A 23,272-nucleotide genomic window follows, 5' to 3' on the forward strand; every position below is an offset into this window, starting at 1 on the left:
AGAAAAATACAGAAAGCTGGAAGTGTAGAAATTTCTGTGTAAGTCAGACATTTCAAGAACTGGTATCTTTCTGCCCCAATTCAGGATAAATAACTTCTTACAGTCTTATTAGGGGAATGTCTTGCTTAGCTGTCATCTCACATTCCCTAGGGGCTTGTATATCCTCTCTGACTGAGATGTTTAGTTCCCATTTTTCTTGTTGAGGATCTAATCCCTTTGTAAAGGGATGTTAGTTCTTTCTGAGGATTTTGTGTCTTTTGGCTCTGTGTTTTTTTCTCCCTACCTTTCAGTATTTCCAATAAGTCTTCAGTCGACTCTTGAAAGGGTCTTTCACGTTGGTGCACTCTGTAATCCTTCACCGAAAGCATTAAGTGGCTGTGAAAAAGCTTCTTCTTACAAACGTTTTGACACATGTACGTACCTTAAAAGCCTGGAGAAGCCTGTACTGGAGAAAAGCAGGCATTAGAGGTAACAGAGAAGGAATATAGATTATTCAGAGAATACCACAGACCTCAGGACAGAAAATTCTGAGGAATCTGCAAGGTTGTCTGAATTAGAATAGCTATTTGCACTATTTTGGCCCCTGGAGCACAGTAGAACTTCCTGACTGACAAATTTGCATTTGATCTTCTCTCTCTGTGGCATGCTCCTTCCTCATGCTGTCTACACCAGGATCAGAAAATGAACAGTACCAAGACAAATGCTTAAGTAGAGGTCCTCCATCTTCTGTGTTTAGATTTTCCCTATTCAGGTTAAGAATAAAAGAATTTAGGCATGTGTGCAAGGCACACATTCTTAATTAGCCTCCAAACCAGGGAACGTAACTTGGCTCCTTTTATTCACTACACACACAAAGCCAGTACAGGTAAAGGTTAAAATCTCATTCTGTGACATTTAACCATCTTTGCAAGGCATACTCAGAACAGCTTGAGAAGGGCTGCTGCCCTGTAATGATTTCATAGTTAATAATACATTCACATATGCATGTCCACATTTGTGTGTGTGTGTGTGTGCACAAAATGTTTAGGTCAATGTATGGAACAGCTACAGCTTCATTTTCAACCTTACTTAATAAGGCAATCTAGTACAGACAAGTTTCAAGACTTTGAATTATGTCTCTTCTTGTTCTTAATATGGTTTTAACTGTCAATGTTAGTAAGTCATAAATATTAGAATAATGCAGTAAGGACTACCACAAACACCCACTTCTGTATTATTTTCTTTTTGTTCTGTATTTAAAGTGTCTGCACATCTTCATACATTTCCTTCCTCCTCACTGTCAGGCATTGAGGCTCTTCAGTTATCCAGATAAAAAGGACTGGAATTCTTTAAATTGTAATAGTTTTTTATTCTGCTTTGATAGAAATCTGGGGACAAACTGGAGTTGAGAAAAAAGTCCTAGATGTTTCTACTGTGTCAAATTCCATATTTTGCTATGTATCTGCAGTCACAAAAATACAGGGAAAAAAGGACTTTTAAAACATGCTCTCATATTCCTAAACATTCTCTCTTTTTCTCTCTCACTGCTTTCTTCACAAACATGCCCATTGGCCGCAATGAGTATTAATAATTTGCAATATCCCATAGTATTAGAATCAGCCCCCTTAAGATCAATGGTGGTAAGTCTTCCTGAAGAGCTTCTCCAGCCTTTCTTGAACACACACAGACACATAGACACAGACAGACACACATACTCACACACACACTCACTCACACACAGAGCTGTTTCACAACTAACCTGCACAGTACATGTGCAGACTCGCCATGGCCATGCCAGATGCTTTCAAGCACATAAGGCCCTATGGTGCTGGAGGTCATGCTGGAGATCTGGCTTTCAAGCCTTCTAAAAATACTTTGTTGGCACTGTCACCTCTGCTTTAGATGCCCAGTTCTCATGGCTGACACAAAACTGACCACAGACATTTATGTTCATTTACTCTTCACATAAAAAAACATTTTTTGACCTAGAGATAACTTCTGAAATCTTCAAAGCAACTTGCTGAAAGTTGCTTCTCAATTCTCGCAATAATCAAGAAAGTTTCTCTCTCAGTAACCAAACAAAATCTAGAACTATCTTAGATTAACTATGGTGAAACCAATGGTTTTCCATGCACACTGAGATGCAACTGGATTTATATTTTCCAGGTAGCAATGGACACAAGACAAAACAACACATAAAACATTCCTTCCTATGCAAAAGCTAAACCTGCCAAAATTTAATTGCACTAGGGGACTTTAAAACATAATTTTCTGTCTTCATCTTGGGATTACCTGGAAATAAAAATAGATTAAAAATAGAACAATAAAGCCTGACAAATAAAAACACTATTCATATTCAAAGATGGAAAAATTGTATTTCTACTGTTTCATTTCCTATATGATCCTGTTGACTTGAGAACACTTGACACTGGTGTGTCACTGGTTTTGCTGCACATCCTGTGGGAGCACTGTGCAATAGAAATACAGTGCAGAAGTGGTTGCATGCTGCCTGGTCTATCTGATATAGCTGATACTTTTGACAGGAATATTTATTAGAGCAGGATAGCAGTACACAAGAGACTCCATTTGATACCTATAGTTATCTTCAGGACACTGAGCATGTGCTGTAGACAGCAGTTGAAAAACATCCACTACATGCCATCACTTGCAACTTTCTGAGAAATAGTACAATCATTGCTTGAAAATGAGCAAAGAGACAAAGAAAGGGGCCACCATTTTAAAAATGGTAAGGCTGAGATCACGTCCTATGTCAGAAGCACATGGAGGCAAATTGTCTGACCCCAAATTACAGGAATAATCTCTCTTCTCTTCACCTCTCCATAACAGTCTAGCTTGACCTGTGACTCCTGAAATCAGCTGGAATTCTTATAATTTATTTTATAAAGGGAAGGAATCAAATCTTAAGCATGCCTCTTTTATGGGCACCAGTAACTAATGTTGAGGAGAGATTCTCAGAATCCGTCATAGTTTTGTATAGCAGTTACATGAAGGACTAGAATGTTCCATCTTATCTCAGTGAACACTAACTTACTCCACAAGTAGGACCATAGACCTATTACAATTTTGCAATCAGAGATACTATCTCTTCAGGGAAATGTACCATATAGCTCAGGGAAAGGGTGGAAAAACCTGCTTTGCCATCTCTGGATATGATTATGCTTGCTAGTGTATGCCTACACAACCGTCTTCAAAAAGGCCAGGAGATTCTGTCCTCATTCTCGAAGGTATCCATTGGCACAGAATGAGAACCCTGTTCTTGCTATACACTAAAAATGAAGAAAATTCCTCCACTGTGAACTACATCCACAGAAACATCTGTGTAAAGTAAAAGGAAGTAACTGATGTGTTTTCTTCAGATCACAGTGGTACCTGTCATTTTTTCTCTTCAATTCTGGTACCTGAATGAAGTCTCTCAAAGATCCTTGCTAAGATGCTTTTGCTTTCTTTATTTGTCTGTGACATTTAAAAGCAATTTAGAGTTGTATGAGACTGCTTTGTGTTCAGCTTTATCAGATTACAGAGTCTCAGGACTTTGTTGCACCTTTCCATTCCCTGTCAACAGCAGCCCATAGCTACAGGTGACTGCCTATTTTCCAAGTATAATCACAAGAGAAAGAGAGCAGAGGTGACTGGATGGAGGGCAGCAAAACAGTAAGTCAGGGCATTCATTGAAAAGATGAAACTCTTGACAAGTTGAACTCTTCAAAAGGCATGCAGCTCCATAAATCTCCTCGAGCCTTTTCTGGATACTTTTAACTGACAGTGCTGAAAAAAAAAGTGATGTGTTGTGAACAGAATCCTAAGGGCAATTAAAAGTCTAATTACAAGATAAATTTCTCAGGAAAACATGGAAACTTGGAAAATGGTCACCATATCCTAGATCACTATAGATAACAAGAAAGAAGAATCCAAAGCCCAAAACCATAAAGAAGAGAGGAGAAACTAATAGTTACTGAGCTATTAGGGAGAAAGGCTAAGTTATTTCCTTGCCAGCATCAGAAGCTCTTCATGCTAACAAAAGGAAAAGGATTTTTCAGCAATTTTGAAGTGTCCAGATCTTTTGAAATCAACAAGTTAGACATCTAAATACTTTTACTGGCCCACAGTTTTAACCAGCCTTGTATGGAAGAGCAAGAGAGAATAAAGATTACTAATTCACCTCATGAGGCAGCCACGATAGTGAAGGGGAGCTATGATGATTTCACAGTCACAGGGTCCCAGGCTACATCAGTGTGGTGGCATGGCATGACATGACTTTGCTTCTCACTGCCTTTTAAGTGAACCCACCCATTTTAACAACCATTTTTCATACCAAATACCTATTTCATAAGTCTGCTAAGACCAGCTGAGAAAGTCCACACAGTTTTCTTTTGGGAATTGATAACTTTGGCTTTTTTCAAAGAGGCCCATGAATGTCAAAGATATTTATTATTAAAAAGAAAAAAAAAAAAAAGAAAGAAAAAAAAAAGAAGAAAAAAAAAGTCACCTTTCCAACACATAACATACAATGTTATGTGTGAAATTCTAAAACCTCAAAAGGACTTCAGATTAGCATGACAACAATGTGGTGGGATGCAACCCCAATTGTTCTGTATTTTTTAAGCCAATAGAATGTCATTTGTAATATTTAATTGTTCTTTAACTAAATAAATGCAATTATGATTTTCCCTGTAATTTTTCTGAACGAGCTGAGAAATATACCTCATACTCACCCATGCATTCCTACAATTACTGATGGGGCTGTTGATGGAAGATTAGAATTTGCTGGGTGAGTTACTGACCAATGAACCTTGCCAGTGTATCCAAGAATATTTGGAGTGCTAAAGGAAACAGTTAAAAGGGGGATGGGGGTGGAGAAAGGGTAAATTAAATTACTATAGACTTGAAATATGACTTATAGACAAGTTCTAGAATGGACAGGGTTTATCCAAGATGGAAAAGGTAAAATCTTGTAATAATAAAACAAGAAGCGCTTAGAATGTATAAACTGTCATAGCTTCTTTAAAGTCAGGGAAACAACTTTATGATGATCTAGCTGATGATCTGGGCCAAAATCTCTGGTTAGACACTGTAAAGGTGAGCTCTTTAGAGAATTTTTTTCCTTCAATCTGTTTAGGTTTAGTATCTGTATGATATTCCTGATTAGAAGCAACATTTAATCACAAAGAAGAAATCAAGTCACAGACTTCTCATAGAGCAAAAAAAGCAAGGAAATATTCTTTAAAAATGTGATACAGATTTAGCTCATATTCAGTTTCTAGCTTCAAATATGGAATTTACATAACAGACTTTAAGCCAATAGGTGTGATTTCTCACGGGCTAAAACATAATTTCTCAAATTATTCTAAGGTTCTCTAAATTTCCCTTAGAATTTATTAAGATGTAGTATTAACAACACTGCTTAGACACCAACTTAAATTCTAGTGTGAGTGCACCAGGGAACTGAGACAGTATGCACCACATCTTGGAAAACGAAAGCCTTTTGTTAATTCTGATGCTGTTTTAATGTGAAAATGAAAAGCAGAGCTCCTTTAAGCCATGGAGTAAAAAGAAATCTACTTATCTGAAGCAGCACAAAGAAAATTCTGACAGCAGTTGTTGCAAGATGAAGAAGAGATGGAAAAACTTAAAGAAAAAGTAGGTACTAATATGAATTCAGATAAATAATCTGTGAGTATTAGAAATAAAACAATATAAACCCCCAACATGGTACCTTTCTTGCAACGCAAAGATTTTCAGAGAATATCATCCATATTGTTCTGTATTGACATCTCAAAGTAGGACACTGCTGAATTATACAATTATACATAGGACACACATGAATTATGCATATACATCCAGACTGCCCATACGCATGGACGTAAAGGCTCACAACAAGCTGTTTCGTCTGCTGAATCAACTAAATATTTGGGATTATACACCTTGCCTCTGTTAGTCATTTGTGGGCCTTCACACCATATAACTGATAGCAGGGCCTCCTTTCAAATAATTTCTGAGGTATTCTTCATTTCCCCTGTACTCAGTGTAAAAATAAACAGTTTTCTTTACATAGTACATAGAGTTACTAGTATCGTGCAGCTGATGAGCTCCTTCTCCACAACTAAGTCCAGCACAAGATGCAAAAAGGAACACATGTGAGAGATACAGTTTATCAGATTTTGTGTATCTCAGACTTTTGTAGTGGGAATCTTGGCACTGAAATTCCTCACCAGAACAACATAGGTGAAGACAAAATGCTGTATCTACCTATCAGAGTTATAACACAGGCCTCCAAGTCAGCTGTATTTGGCATGGGAACATTGATGGTGTATGTCGTAGTCCTTGCACCCAGTTAGCAAAACTCTTAGTTTGTAGTAACCTTGCACTAGCCCATATCTTCATACACTGCTACACTCCCTGGGCCATGCTACAGTCTAAGACTCTCCAGAGAAGGTGGCTTTGTAGAATCACTACAGAGGTTTTGTAGCACTTGGGAAGCTGTTGCCTATAAGGAATCACTAAGTAGCTCAGCAAAGAACAAATTTGCTCTCTGTCTTGACAGCAGCTGTGCAGGGGCAACAAGTGGCTTGAAAATCTTCTACAGCAGTAGAGCATGTTTTCAGAATTGTCCAAAATGGGTTGCATTAAAATTTGCTTTTTCATGTCAACTAAGACAACTGTTAGGTTATGTGTACATTAGGTGACTGTAGAAAATTCTCTCTGTATATAGGTTTCCCACCAAGGACACAATGGATATTGGGTGGTTGTGACTGTAAGCACATGAATTCATTCAAAACTGAAAATACACCTGATACCACTCTGAAGGGATCTGTAAAACTGTGAACCCAGCTTTATTACCCTGGTGATGGGCTACATACTGAGATACATCTGTCACATGTCACTAAATTCCAATTATTTCCTTGGAAGTGTGCAGTCATCACAAAGAGAAATAGATGACAATAAGAAGCCTTATATTAGCTTGCAGCATTTTATAGGCCTATTTGAAGTTAAATCACGTAATAATTATACAACTGCTAGGCATCTGATTGATAAAAACTTCTCACTTTTGAAACTTCCAAAAGTAGAAGAGAAGACAAAAGCATCATAAATTGGTAAATGTGACCCAAAAGTCGATGTGAGAAACGACCCAAGATGAAGACTTGTTCTAGACTGTCAGAAACAACTGAGAGAAGTTGGTACATTCATAGTGTGTAGGATGCATGAGGATCTGTAGAAGAGAGCTGAACAGAGAGGTGCTAAAGGTACCAGGAAAATAAAAAAGGTTACACTACAGTAAAGCAGCTGCTCTCCTGGGAACCTGCGAAGAAGACGCAAAACTGTCCTGCGGTTATGTAGGTGATAAAGCAGAAGAAACTGAGGTTAAAAAAGTACCCCTTTGTGTTTTTGTTTTTTTGGATCATGCCATCTAGCTCTTGTGTGCTTTCTCTGATGAGCTGCTAACCCATGTTGTTGCTGCTGAAGAAAACAACTAAGTGCCAGCCTACCACTGGGCAACACACAAAACTCCTCTGTGGTTATGCTGCCGTCATCAAGCTTTCTTTCTGTAACCATGACATCTTTCTGGTTCGTACACTTCCTTCTTATCATCCCAGCAGCTCTTAGTACCAACAGTAACAAATACATAGTGTTGACAGTTGAATCTCTGCAGGCACTAAGATTTTTCAAGTGAAATGTAGTGATTCTGGGTGCCTCTGCATTGGCGTGCCTCTTTTTATATCCATAGGATCATAGAACCACTAAGGTTGGAAAGGACCTCTGAGATGATCAAATTCTTTGTTAACCCAGGACTGTCAAATCCACCACTAAACCATGTCCCTAAGTGCCACATCTACATGTCTTTCAAATATCTTCAGGAACGGTGACTCCACCACTTCCCTGGGTAGCTGTTTCTTCTTGTCCTATTACTTGTTACCAGGGAGAAGACACTGACACCCCCCCCTGCCCCCCCCAGCTTTTGGGTAGCTGTAGAGAGGGAATAAGGTTCCCCCTGAACCTCCTTTTCTCTGGGTTAAACAACCCCAGCTCCCTCAGCTGCTTCTCATAAGACTTGGTGCTCCAGACCCTTCACCAGCTCTGTTGCCCTTCTCTGGACATGCTCCAGCACCTCGATGTCCCCTTGTAGTGAGGGGCCCACAACTGGACAGTGGATTTGAGGTGGGGCCTCACCATCTTGGGATGTCTTTATAGATTTTTATTTCCTGGCTAAGATCATCAGGAAGATCAGTGTGGACTTAATTTAGTGGGCCCTCCATACTGATACTTAGAGCTATTTGAGATGCCTTAAGGTATCTGAGATAATTCCCTACAACACAGGGCTCACAGGGGATACATATTGTTCAGAAGCAGCAGCTGGAAGTGATGGTCTAGAGTGCCTTCAGGGTACTGGATGCCCAGGTTTGCCACATAAATTCCACATCAGCTGTTTATGCGGGAGTGAAATCTAGATTTCCCCCAAAGAATCTGTAATTCTTGAAAACCTTGGATCTAGCACTTCAGCTTGAGCAATGGAGGTACCCAAGTTCTTTGTGCAAAAATTCCACCTAGTGAGATACCTGGTAGATTCTTACCTTAACACTTACAAGCAAAGAGTTCCTAACATCTTCCTCTTTCTTATAGACACTCCTGTAACAGAACTAAATCACCATATGAAGTCATTATAACTCTTTTGGTTATTGCTATTATAAAATAGGCCTCTCAGATCTCACTCACAGTATATAAGGCTCGCAGCTGGTTTCCACCTCCAATTCTCTTCCAGGAAGACTGACATGTAACACATTTGTGCCCTTCTACACCCTTTCTTCTTCTGTGATCCTATTTGCCGAACAGAACAACCTGTGGTAAAAATGTCTCAGGCACAATCCTGTGTCAGGAAATTCATACACTCGTGTTGTGAAAGAATATACCTAAGATTACTTGTGAAGACAACCCAAAATACTTTAATTCAGAGTGGAGAATAGGACCGACAGCATTCCTGGTTTCATTTCACACACATCTCCCTCAGCCATCAAAGCCTGATAGGGGATGGGTACTTAAAAATGGGTTTTGGGTTTCTGAAAAAATAAAACCATCAAAATGGCAACTCTCCCTAATATTTTGAATTATGTTGAACTGGAAAATTTAGTTTCTACAATTTCAAACAATTTTACTCTGCTTTCAATTTTTTCCCCTTTGTAGTATGAGGTAATATTTTTCAGACACAATAAAGCATTTCAAGCCAGCAATAAAATCTCATTTGTAAAATGCCAAAGTAGGATATTTCAACACACACTTCCCTCCACAACCCCCTGAATGAGTCAAACTGGAGAACCACTAAGCAGCAAATACGGTAGACAAGCTGTCAGTTTCTGAAGAAGAGTACTTTGTGAAAAAGCTCTACAGCAGCCCTTGGAAATGACTGTGCAAGGTTCAAGACAGCAGAGGGTCCTGCTCTCAGCTAATTGTGGCCTGTGAGGTTTCTGATAACTTGAATTTCCAAGGGATGCATGCACACAGTCAGTTGGAAAATGACTACACTGAAGAAATACGTGAAGTCACTACAGATATACTGATGTGATAGTAGCATTTTGTTCAATGTGCTTGAGAAACCATGAATAATGGGTAGTATCAGAGAATATCTTTGTGCAAGACCTGCAGGACTTGAAACACTTAGGACTTGGTCTTTCTAGAAACTGCATGTTTCCCATTTCAATCAAATGCTTTTAATTAGACCGTGTTGTCTTCCTCACACACACAATGCCGCTGGCACTGCACAGTGCACTTCAGCCTTGTCAGTCTGTACCTGCCGAAAACCAGCACTGTAACCTGTTTTACCAGCGCTCTGGCTATGCATTAGTTGATGTTTCAGAAGTTCTATGCAACTAACACTTGGTGAGAATGCACATGCGCTGTGTAAGCACTGCCCTCTACTGTGGATTAAGAGCTGAGGAATGTGTAGAAAGTTTAGAAAAGCTGATGACTGCCACATTTTTTACTTAATTGAGGAGGCAGAGGCCTTTACTGTGGAACAAGAAAACACATTCACTGTCCTAACTGCTTTTGTCAAATGTCAAGAGGCAGATTCCAATAGGCACTGCAGTGAATCAGGAAGCTGTTGCGTCATAACACAGAAGACACACTAAAGAGAAAAGAACAAATCAGATATAGGAAATAAACCTGGATTGATATGAACTGTAGCTGCATATGCTGGAATGCACTAAATGAGCTATACTATTATTGCATTAATATCTGCTAGCTCACTAAAGGTGTAAGGGAGCTCCAACAATACCAGGGAGAAGAGTTATTTGTGCCTGTCAGACCAGAGCCCAGCCTCTGAATGCTACAGAGGAAATCCCCATCACCAGCGTGGGAGTCTTTTTTCCATTGACCCTTAAAACACCTGCAGAATCTAAAGTACCGCATAGAGCATAACATTGTTTCAGTAGCTGGCTGGGGAAGAAGTCAACAGAGGAAAAAAGCTGGTGGCTAAGGGTGAAGTGGAATTATACAAAATAAAATATACATAAAAAGATTTTTAAGAAAAAAAGAACAGCAGATGATTATGTTGGAAACCCATATGATCCAATAAAAGCAGTTTCTCTACAGTTTTTTTAAATTTTTGAGTTCAAAATGCACTTCTAAATAAAAAAGACAATATTTCAAAGTAGTTATTATTAACAAGAAACATTGATTTGGGTCATTACTTATTTTCACTTTTTAATAACATGGCACCTCTCAAAAGTACTCAGGGAATTTATCAGTCTGAGCCTTCCTGGAAGTCACTGTAGCTCTGCTGCAAAATTTCCTCTGAAAACACAATGTTTTTCCAGTATTTGGACTGTCCTCCTCTTCCTTGGTACATATGTGGGTTGGAGCAGCAGTTAGACACAAGAGATCAGGTTGTGGTGTTTGTGGTCAGATTTTCACAGGAGCTAAGCGATCAACGTGCACCCAGAATGTGAGTTCTTTCAGAATTCTGGTTTTCATACGCAGTTGCTGAGCTATTTTTGAAAGCCTGGCTAGCTGCACAAAACATACTCATTTGGCACTCAGTTGCTTAATTACCTAATATATGGGTAGTTATGTGACATATCAAGGCAAATGCTGTATTCATCTTCTACAAGTAAATGAATATTATAAGGAAATCATTAGCAATCGAACCAGTAGTAAACAAAGCAAAAATAACCAAAGAATTCAATTCAGAGTTTCAAGTCTTGTAGAAGAAAACCCAGAGGTCTCAGCTCTGCAAAATATGTGAACAAATTTTTAACCCTATCCCTGTTCAGGAAACCTTGTTTAGCAGATACCTTTAACTCACTGATTCCAATGGAATTTACACTTCATGGCTTTGAAAAACAAGAATGCAAATACAAGAAAATTTACAGTTGGCAGAGAAGTAGAGAAGGTAAGGGAAAAAAATGAAGAAAAAGAAGGTATTCACAAAAACTGGTACATTTCAAAATATCAAAAAAGCCACTTGAGCCCCTAGGTTACTGTTATCCAGTATATCTGAAAAAATCACACAAGCAACATACACTGAAAATACAAAAAAAAAAAAAATCAATGCATTCAACTTGGAGCTTCATTCATTATTGGGATAAAAAATAAGTTTCAAGCCTACACCATGTGTGTTCTGACAATGTAGTCCACTCAATGAGCTGTACAATGAGATTATAAGTTTCATAAAAAAAATTATGAGTCTCTTGATGACAGAGGACTGCATCAGAAAGAGATTTTCAGAATGCTCTTCCACAGTGGCTTCCTAATTTTTTGACTGTGACTTTAAAAAAAAAAACCAACAACAAACACTTAAACATTTTCTATGTTACCCTTAGGAAAGAAATGGTAGAAGATTCCAGCTTTTAGGCATACATTGCAACATACCTGGGGATGAAAGAGAGCAACAAATTCATTCTAAAACAAATTCAGGAGTGCATATACAAACAGTGGATATTAAGAATGATACTACATTCCTGGGCTATTACAGACCTCAAGAGATTGTGCCATTTATGACTTTCCCCAGAGGCATGTTTTAATGACAGCCAGAAAGAGAATGAGAAGGACTGAATTATGATCCAGGATTTTTGGTCAAGTCCAAAGATGAAGAGTCTGATCCAAATAGCATATCCATAGATCTCTTTGAGCAATTTTCATTGACCATTCTAGACTGACGCCAGCTTACACACACAGTTATTAATAAGTTCATATTCATAAATTTAGCACTTCTAGAGGAATCGCAGCATTTATGACATGGCTTTTTACATATGCTGAAAGCTCCCACAGTTATTCCATATCTGAACCACCAAGAAAAGCTGGATAACACATGATTATGATTCCCGTATTTTCATTTTTATTTCAGCCTAATTTTTAAGAACTATAACCATCACTTTATCTTAATTAATATAGTACGAAACCAAGTTTGAGCACAGCACTATTTTAAAAGCCTAAAGATGAGAGTTCAGTTAAAAAAATAGCACATGCTTGGGCTCAGGATACATGAAGTTTTATTCCTAACTGTGCTACAGATTCCCAGTGGGAATTTGTTGAATGACCTTAACGTGTTGCACCTGGATTTACATCTGTAAAACTTCCGAGTTGCATGGTAAAGACTTCAGAATATTATCTAGAGTTCTGGATATATGCACAGCAGCTCTTCACAACACTGATCTTGTATTAGGGGCTTTTAGGCTCAACTGCAGCACAGGTCAAGACTTTTATCTTTTTTCTAATTCCTTAAGAAAAAAAAGAAGAAAAACAGAAGATGGTTTCCTGTTCTGCCAAAAGGAAGAGAGGGTGGGTGCAAGGCTAACATAAAAAACATGCCCAGGTTCACCACTCTTCCTGTTTGTCTCTGCAGCTACAAGACAGATGACTCTCAGTCACTTTCAGCTTTGCTAATAATTTGAATGGCAACCACTTTCTTGCATGGTTTGGGGAAGAACACTGTCTCACTCTGGAGTAATGCCCGGCCGCTGATGCTGTTGCCCAAGTGCTGCAAGCAGGAAGTGCTGCTGCTACTCCGTGAGAGTGAAAGTGACTCCTTACTTAAAGAGCTTTACCCTTTATACTTACAAATCATATTTAGGCTTCTCAATCCAAAGTATGTATGTGACTTTTCAAGGATTTTGGTCAAGTTTAATGGCCTTTACACATCTTTCCAAAACTACTGGCAAACACATGAAGTGAGAAAAATAAATTATAGGCAAAGCTTTATGTCTTCTTTCTTCTTTCTTCTGCTCAAAATCATAGCAATCTTGATGTCCGACAGTCATGGACAGATAACAAGTGTGAGAAACTTAATAAAATTTTCCAGATGGAACTGGGGTTTTTCACAGCTGAGGTTTTTCGAGCATTGAAATGTCAGAATCTTCTATATCTCAGAGATCTTCGTCTCCTTGTTGCCAGAAATCAATGAAATCTATAGCCTCACTCACTGAAAACCAAAAAAGGAGATGCAGCTTTCCAGAGAATGCAATACAGAACTAGTTGCTCTAACTTACAAATCCTCCATGATACCATGTGATGCAAATAGTCCCAGACAGGATGTCTGCCTGCAGCAGAGTGCACACATCTGCTTCTCTTCTTCAAAGCTCCACCACAACAGCAGTAAAATCTAGCAGAACTAAGGGTTAACAACTCTATAACTTCATGGCAACTCAGACATCTCTGTTCAGCACTATGCTGTATTCTGTATGTGTTGTATTTTGAAACCACATTCATTTCTCAATAACCATTTTATACTATTTTTGTTGCAATTCAAGCAGAAAACTTAGATGCAGCCTCTGAGAAACCAGATGACTTGTGCAGAAGGCGAGATAAAATAATCAGAATAGTGCATTATGTCATAAAAAGCTTGGGATTAATAGGCTTGTTTGCAGTAATATGGGTCAAATATGATGACCTTAAAATGATTAGCACCTCACTTTACCTGTGAACCTGCTGTTATGTGAAGAATGATGTGCTGTTCCGCACACAGGTAACAGTATGTGATGCACTGCAGAAGGATATACATTCACCCTGAAACAGATGTAAGAAACATATATGAACAGATCTAATTTGTAGCTCAGTAATTCCAGCTGCTCACAAGGCAGATTCCAACAACCAGGAGTGCTTATCACATACTCTGATGTAACACCCAGAATCAAGTCTTTTCTTCAGAACAGGGACGGCAATATTTCTGCTTTACCAGTGAAGTATCCCTTCTGTACTTTCCTCAAAAATGTGAACTGAGGAAGACCATTCCAAGGCGGCACAGGAAAGGCTGATGCAAAGAGAATTTCTGTTTAAGCAGAAAGAACAGTCTAGTTCCTCTTTTATTATTTTAATTCTTATCATTAAGCTGTTACTTTTACCATTTTCCTTTCCCAGAAGTTTGAAAATAAGCACTTAATATCAGCTCAAGATAGTAAAGACAGGTTTAGGAATGGCTTAAAGTGAAAACCTTCAAAGTTAATGATCTAGCTAAAAGTATAGTTTTCCAATAGCATTCAGGGAGCTTTTGCACACTCAAGGGCCATCTAGTGACTAAAGTTAACAATCACACACTTTGGACATGGCAATATTCAAATCATACTACTCAGCAAACATGCAACAGACCATTAAAACTAAAACCCAGGAAACATTTGAACTATGAAAGTATGATATAGTTTGAAAATAAACATGTTTCCATTCTCTTCACCCAAGATCAGATATTTAGTAGTTTTTTCCCTTTTCCCAGGTAACAAGAACTCAAGAGGCTGCATCAAAATCATGCTAAGAAGTGAAACATAGTGTGCAGTGCTTGTGTAATGAGGCTTTAAAGTTTGGACATGGTTAAGTGGGACTAAGTCTACACCAGCAGTGTCTTCAAAATTTACTGCACCAACACAGCAGTTAGAATGTAAATCAAAGATATGTACATTATTCATAAGACAGCTGGTGGAGGCAGCTGAACCATACACTGTATCCTCCAAACTTCTAGTTATTTATTAAAATGGTGCACTAGAAAAAACACAGAGATGAACGGCCCTGTGTGCCTGGCATATCCCAAGATGAAAACAATCATCTACTGAACTTGTAGCACATAACAAATGACAACTCTAATACATATGAGCAGAAAGGCTTGAGAAAAAATGGAAATAAGATAGAAAGTTTTCATCTCTCATCCTTTTGGCTATTCTTATGATCAGACTGGAATACTCTTACAAAGTGGACATAACAGATTCTGATTACTGGTTTACAGGTAAAAAAGTTGGAGATACCCACAAGCTATGGAGACTTAGTATACAGTCTCTTTTGATACCAGAAAATGCCTCAAGATTAAATAACATAATCCAGCTACAGTTCTTGTTTCAGAAAATGAGAGAGGGACTGCTTGGACTTAATAAAAAAATGACAAAAGTTTAAACAACCCAGGGACACTGTATTTACATATACAAAGGGACAGGACAGGTTTGATAGCTTTGGCTTACACTTTTGAAGACAAAATGGATCAATCACTTTTTTTCACCAGACAGAACGTTCTGATAGAATATTTATGAGGTCCCCAAATACAGGTGGTGACAAGTCAAAGTTTTGCTCTTGGAACAATGCAGTGTTCATTCAAATTTGGTAAAAGATTGTGGCAAACGATTAGTTTGGCATTTATGCTAAATGAACCAGCTCAGCAGGCAGAATCTTATTTTTTAGCCTCCTCTGATACTAGGCCTTCAGCAAATTTCACAGGACAGTATAAGCAAGTTTTCTTTAAAAATGAACCATTTGTCTTCTAGCAACACTTATTTCATTGAGCTCTTGAGAATACAAGAAAATTTAGCATCAGGTCTGAATTTATCTCTTGGTCTGTCCCTGCAAGCAACTCTCACACTGTCCACAACTATATTCCTTCTAAAGAGCATCATTCAAATAACCATGATAGTGCTATCTATCTATGTATCTATGTATCTATGTATCTATCTATCTATCTGTCTGTCTATCTATCTATCTATCTATCTATCTATCTATCTATCTATCTATCTATCTTGCTTTTCTTCCACCCTACTGAGGTACCTACTGTCTCTCCCACTGTATATCTGACTCTGCCAGCAACTCACCTATCTATTGAGTTTGCCTGAGCAAACCTTCTGGCCCATAGTCTGGAAAGGAGACGTGTTCTTATTTTTCTATCATACTTTGACTATCTTTTCTTTCTTTGTCTCAACTTAGCTCTTATTTGACCGCTCTTAAGACTTCTATGACCTTTTACTGGACTCATCTAAAATCCTTCCCTCTGAGATAAATTTGAATATGTGAAATACAGAGTAAATAAAAGACACCAATACAGAAGTGATTGTTTTGGACAGACAGCAAAAAACTCCTAGAGTTTGTGCGTGGGTATGATTACCATGGTGTTTTCATAAATGTCATGTCTTAATGCAAACATCAGATGTATGAAATCATGATAATCATTCCCTTTACAGGTTTCTTCTGTTCTGCTTTTTATATTTAACTCTCTCACAGGAGAAGCATGCAGAACATATTTTTGATATCGGTATTAACTGAATATCTTTTCTAGTTATAGAATGCTGCTGAATTTAGTCTTCTGAGGTAATTAACTGTCCACAGACTTTGTAAAAGGACTGTTCAAACATCTCCAGTATTCACAAAAACTGAAATTTACAAATCACCAGACCTCTGTGGAGAGATAAAAGATCCTGTTTGAAATCTGTCCCAGAAGCCTCCCACAACCTAAAATTGTAATTATATGCTTCTTGTAATTCCATGCTAACTAATCTGACTTAACACTTTTTTCAGGCAGCAACCAGAACCAATTGCAAGACTGAATTTTAGTTTATTAAAAATAATTGTTACAGGTAATAATCACAAGTAAACTAACTTAATGTGAGATTTGTTAAGGTAGAGCAAAAGCTGTTTTAAAAATAAATAGTAGTTCACTGTTAGTACTTGACTTGTAGGCACTGTGCATTGTTTTTGACCCCTTATATTTAAAATTTAGAAGTATTGACTTTAGTGGGCCCAGCAACAGTTAATGCCAAATAAAAGATTTTTCAAAAAACTCTTCCAGATTCTTTCACTTGATTCTTTGGTTAATTATTCTATTTCTCTTTACATATAGAAGATAAATATTACCTATTACCATTACTTCTTGTCTCTCTTTTAGTCTTTTGAAAGAAAAGGCTACAAATGACTCCCTGAAAACTACTTTTAACTAAGCACAAACTCCACCAGTTTATTTTAGAGAGGACATGCATGGCAAAACATGCAACAGAAAAAACCCTAAGTTGTTTAATTAACAAAGAATCATTTCGTTATTGGGCAACTGAAAAGCAAATGCAAAGTGAAATACCTAACTGTAGGTATGATAAATAATCTAACCCTTAGTGAAACAACCGTTGTTTTATTCAATGGCATTCATCCTTAAAGAGATTATTTCAATATTTTACATTATTTCCAGATGACCTATTACCTTATTAGGCAGTATGCTATTACACATTTCATTGTTTTATGGGTATTTAACAGCACAGATATTTTTGAGTAAGCTGTAGGCCATTTTTCACAGGATCACAAAATAATCTGAGTTGGAAGGGACCCTGAAGGATCATTGAGTCCAGCTCCTGGCCCTGTACAGGACCATACCAAAAAGTCACACCATGTGCTTGAAAGTATTGTCCAAATGTTTCTTGAACTCTGTCAGGCTGGTGCTGTGACCACTGCCCTGGGAAGCCTGTTCTAGCGCCAAACCACCCTCTGAGTAAAGAATGTTTTTCTAATATCCGACCTAAACCTCCCCTGACACAACTTCAGGCCATTCCCTCAGGTCCTGTCACTGGTCACCACAGAGCAGAGATCAGTGCCTGCCCCTCCTCTTCCCCTCATAAGGAAGCTGTAACTGCAGTGAGGTCTCCCCTCAGTCTCCTCCAGGCTGAACAGACCAAGTCACCTCAGCTGATCCTCACGTGGCTTCCCCTCCAGACCCTTCATCATCTTTGCTGCCCTCCTTTGAACACTCTCTAATAACTTAATGTCTTTTTTATATTGTGCCTCCCAAAACTGCATGCAGGACTCAAGGTGAGGTCACCTCTGTGCAGAGCAGAGCGGGACAACTCCCTCCCTTGCCCAGCTGTGATGCTGTGCCTGATGCCCCCCAGGACACACTTGGCTCTCCTGGCTGCCAGGGCACTGCTGACTCATGTTCAACTTGCCATCCTTCAGGACCCCCAGTTTCCTTTCCAAAGCACTGCTTTCCAACATCTCATTCCCTAGTCTGTTCATACAACCAGAGTGCAGATTCCATCACTCCCCCTTGTTGAACTTAATTTGGCTGGTGATTGTGCAGACATCTAATTTGTCAAGGTCTGAATGTCTGTAAATAGTTCATTTGTTGTTTTTCAAATTGCACAATTCTTTTTGCTTTACTTAACGTTTTGTTACCTCTGATTAAACCTTCTTCTTTCTATTTCAACAGGCAGTCAAAAGTTCTAACTTACTAAGTGTCGAAGTACTGGCTAAGGTAATTTTCTATCAATATTTGAAATATAGAGGAGAAGGCTGGAATCCTACCTTGAGATACCTCTCACTCAATGTGCCGCTTAATACTGCATTACTCCTGGATGATTACTTCTCCAGAATAATAATTATTCTGGAGAAGACACTTATTGCTTCAGCAGAGGAACCACTGAGAAAGGAAGTTTTCCTATGCAAAGGCCACAGGAAGGTTAATATAATATGACCACATCTATTTCAGTAAGTTCTACATGAAATGCTTCAACTGAGCCTCTTAAAGAAACAGAAGAAAGATAAGATCTTCACATGGATAAATAATTGGTTAGAAGATCACAGATAGAAGGAAGGGATAAAGGATCAGTTTTCCAGGTGGATAGAGAGCACTGCTAGAGAACCTTCAGATAACCCATCAGGGCCTAGGACACTTTGGCCTAACATACTCACAAATTAGCTGTAAGTCGGGGGTTGGAATGTAAGTGATGTGCTCAAAAAGCAAATGCATATATTCATGAAGACAAATCTGAATTCATGACTATTAACTAAAACGTACAATCTTCTGGTCATGAATCCCTGATCAACAAATCATCACATTATAGGAAAATATTTGGAGGAAGGATAATGACTTTACTAATTATCTAGTCTCGGATAATTAGTGGGCTTCTTGGGCTATGTGGGCTTTTTGAGAAATCCAAAAATCCAGTAGCAGCATGAGTAAACCACAAATTTCTTTCAAGAACGGTTACTACCAAGTCTGTAAGTTAACTCTACAGTATTTCCTATTTCCCATTTCCCAGCTTTAGAGAAAACTGTGTCTTCAGATGTGTTAAGTTTCCAGCAGGGGCAGGGGGAATCATCTCTGCTCTTTATCAGACTGTATCAGTTATCAGTCAGATAACCTGGTTTGTTCTACAATCCCCATAATCTCTATGTTTAGGCCTACAAATAGAATAATATTTACAAACTGGGCAGGGGGACTTCATCACCAGGTCCCCAGTACAAATACACCTGTATGGTCAAATTCTGAGGTCATCCTTCTCCTAACCCCTGCAATGAAAACTTCAGACCACAGAGAAAAGGGGGAAAAAATATTGTTATATAAGTGAGAGAAGGGGTCTCCACAGGCAAGCACTCTCAAGGCCTGGTCTTGTAGCACAGAGCACCTCCCCTGTATGGACTGAGAATACGTGGGGACTAGCTCCTCATCCATCGTCCTTTCTCTGATTCTTCAGCCTTAGAATGACCTTTGCCATCAGCTTCTCACATTTGCTTTGCTATTACAGAGCTTCACAGAGTTTGCTTTGCTCAGCAGATGCAAAAGACTGCTAGAGAAGTTCAAAGCTGTGGGCTGCCACAGCCATAGTGCAGAGAAGCTCCTCTGTTGCAGATGTTTTATATACCACAACTCATATGTCTCAAAGCCTGCTTCTGTCTCTTTTTTTTTTTTTTTTTTTGTGTCCCAGACATAGTGGAGAAAGTTACTGTAGAATTTGCTTGCAAAATGCCTGACTTATGTCTTTCATCACAACTTCCCCAAATGACTTTGCTGTGGAATGCCTTGGGACTGGTATCTAGAAAGGTTAGCAACTTACATCACATGCCTGGGGGCTGGTAGTTGGGCTCTGAATCACACAGCTAAAATCTGGAATTTGTTTATGCAGTCTCATTAAAAATAGTACCTAAAAATTCAATTACTTTTTATATCAATATTTACACATTTGTAGCTAATACCTCAGCATCACAGGGAAACGTGTAAATGCACACTAGGTTTGGAAGAACACTTACACCACTTCCTTAAGAAATTTATCCTGCACTATATCAGTTTCAAGGTTTGTGTCTGAGTTCAGTTTGACTTTTCCTGACAACTTCAGCAGGGTCAGTATTTTAGTCTAATAGTGAACTTTCCTGAACAAAATAACATCAGAAAGCCACCAGACAGTTTCTATCTGTTTCCTGGAACTACTGTCCATTTCAGAGCACTTTCTTGACTGTAACCCAGATTACTGACTTGATGGCATTCAGTTTCAGATGTTGTCTGTGTTCATTTCAGATGTGTCTCTATGTACCACAGTATGTCTCTCTCTGCCTGCTTTTCTTTGCATTGGAAAAATTAATGGACAGATAAAATTGCTTATCTCAAATCTTCTTTCCCCTTCACTTTTCCAGAGGCTTCCAGAAAAAAAAAATCTGAACATTTCTGACTAATGCCTAAGGTCTAATTTTCATATATAAATGAAGAAAACAGTAAATGAGAAATAAGAGTGAAAATTTCATGGTATGGGCAAGAAAAAAAAAGGAAAATTTTGTAGTTTATTTTTTATCCCTTGTGGTTTCTTGGGTTCCTTACAGTTCTTTTATATGGCTGCATTAAGCATGAAGTGATTTAAAATGCAAAGTTTGAAGACAGAAACCGGGAACCAAAACCACTGCCAGAATTTATGGCACTTAGAGACCTTTTGATGACAATAACATGTATAAAGTATTGCTAATTGTGCAGTAACTGCACTTCTTCATAGCAAAATGGAACTAGGAGTTTATGTACATTTCTCTGTCATGTTCTAAGAAATGCCTCCCCTCATCCTACATGCTCATGCATGTAGCGTGAGATACCATAAAATTTTGTTCTAGCTGTAATGAGCCTTTCTCTATGCAAGTCACTGAAATTAACTTCAAACATATTGCTTATTGTTAATTATGTCTATCCTTATAAGCCCTGGGCATGAATTTCTGCTTTCCACAATTTTTATCAGAAAATTCTGAAAGCATCAAGCCAATTTTACACTATGTTATAAGGAATGAATTCCCATTCTGATGCTACAATCACTACAAAATTATCAGACTTATAATTTATGTGTAAGACACTGTTATAAAATAAGAGGGTAACGTGGTACTTTGACCAATATGTGATGGAAGTCTTCAAGAACTTCTGTTGTCTGATCAACTAGACACTGGAACAGGTCTCTAAATGTGTTGCACTGCAACTTGTCAGGAAATACTAAAATACACAGAAATATCCAGGCGATTTCCTGACTTTGGAGTGAGTTGGGTTTCTTGGTTTGCATTAAAGTAGGTGTTTATTAGAACTGTGGTGACTTCACATTTTACATAAATAGATATTAAAAAAAGAATTAATTACCTTCAAAGTTGTTTTGGGATTTTTAGCATTAGAATTCTAATTAGTATTTGCTGACTGGTACCTCTTTGCTACACCAGAAACAACGAATCATATGAACCCTCTACTACAGTTGTTATATTCAGTTCAAATATCCAAGACAAATGTATTTTATAAGATTGTTCCTTTAGGACCCTGGGGAATGGAGTTCAGAAACTCATTTTATTTATTTGTTAAGCACCGCCAGTTTCTTCAGTGATTAAAAAAAATAGTTTACCTCTGAGTCATACCCTGGACTTCCACCTTCTGTCGTAACTGGATTCCTCCGGGATGTCTCCTGTGGTCAGGCTAGGCTCTCTCACCTCTGATGGGGACACTGGTGAGGTTTCCTATTGCTGCAGTCTGCCAGGGATTCAATAGCTCTTCCAACACTGGGCTGCTGTTCAGCACCTGCCGCTGGACTCATAAAACCTGAGGACAGATCTATTATAGGCACAACATCTTGGTCTGGAAATAAAGGGTCATTTGACCCTACTGGAAGAGTGAATAAATAAAATTTAAGGAAATAATTACTGTCTTCTCTTCAAAGCTGGCAAAACCGTGATTGCTCACAAGACCCCTCAAAGCAGGCATACACATCTTCTTCAACAGACTTGGATACCACTGGTGATCGTCTTGTAAACTGGTTCAACTGACAAGGCAGTTGAAGACTTTTCAAAGGCACTTGCCTGCCTTTCAGGTCCATCAGAAAACAGTCATTCTCTTCTACCGTCCTTGTGTGGCAGTAAACTTAAAAGATACAACTTGCTCCTGTTTCTCCAAGATTCTGAAGTCCCAGCCAATAAATCACAGCAAAAGTAGAGGTCATTCTCCAGAAAAAAAAATAAGTGCATAGAAGAGCATGGCAGTGTTTAAGTACTGAATTCTTTCCTGAAAGGAGATTTATCAAATATGGTACAGAAAGAACAGAGCCATTGCATGCTCAAATTTTTTCTGTTGGTTGGTAATGACAGAAAACACCTCTTAATGAAATTTATCCTGGTGGGAAACTTAGTTCATGCCTGTCACTGTAATATAGTCCTTCAAGGGGACACATATAACAAATTGCAGTGAAAGCTGAGAATGTTTTATATGCAGTGTGGGCACTGTAATGCTAAGCCAACACACTGAAAACACAGATCTCAGACTGATACATCGTGTGTCCACTTTCTATCATAACTCTATATTTACCTGCATGAAAAGAAACTTCCAAAATTTGACTTCTACCAGTAACAAGCCTTTAAAATGCCATACTGATGTTTTTATTTACTGACTCAGTAATTTTCATGTAAAATACAACGTTTCACATTAGAAATTACATTCAGTGGTGCAGATTGACTTTTTCCTCCCTACCTTCTTACCTCGTCCTGGAGAGCTTTAGAAAGAGATGACAGGAAAGGTAAAGACAGGGGACCCAGGTAAGGCACAGGATGGAAGACATCACAAGGGTGACTCTTGTTTTGTTGCATTCTTCTTTTAGAATGAAATGCAATTTAAACTGTCTTGGATTTTATTGACAAGGATTCTATCCTGCTTATCCTGGTAAATGAATTTGCCAAGGAAGGCTGAATTATTTCTACTGTCAATATTCTGAAGTGATCTACACCTAAAGAAGCACATGGATGGATTGGTTTTGTGCCGAGGCTAGTCCTCCCTGCTATGTCTGCC

The 23,272-nt window shown here is 38.4% G+C and overlaps 1 protein-coding gene across 1 annotated transcript; it reads right to left on the reverse strand.

Annotated features, from left to right (window-relative positions):
- Positions 1–571: 571 nt before the first annotated feature.
- SPMIP7 (sperm microtubule inner protein 7) lies at positions 572–23,073 on the reverse strand. The gene is given in 11 exon segments (XM_066185789.1): positions 572–743; positions 1,380–1,422; positions 1,425–1,441; positions 4,713–4,820; positions 14,746–14,854; positions 15,389–15,426; positions 21,651–21,657; positions 21,928–21,941; positions 21,943–22,144; positions 22,147–22,247; positions 22,958–23,073. Coding segments are annotated over 11 exon segments (927 nt in total).
- Between the last annotated feature and the right edge of the window lie 199 nt (positions 23,074–23,272).

This window comes from Chamaea fasciata, unplaced genomic scaffold (genome assembly GCF_029207755.1).
Source record: "Chamaea fasciata isolate MVZ Bird 193981 ecotype frontalis unplaced genomic scaffold, bChaFas1.0.hap1 SCAF_1, whole genome shotgun sequence".
Taxonomy (NCBI): Eukaryota; Metazoa; Chordata; class Aves; order Passeriformes; family Sylviidae; genus Chamaea; species Chamaea fasciata.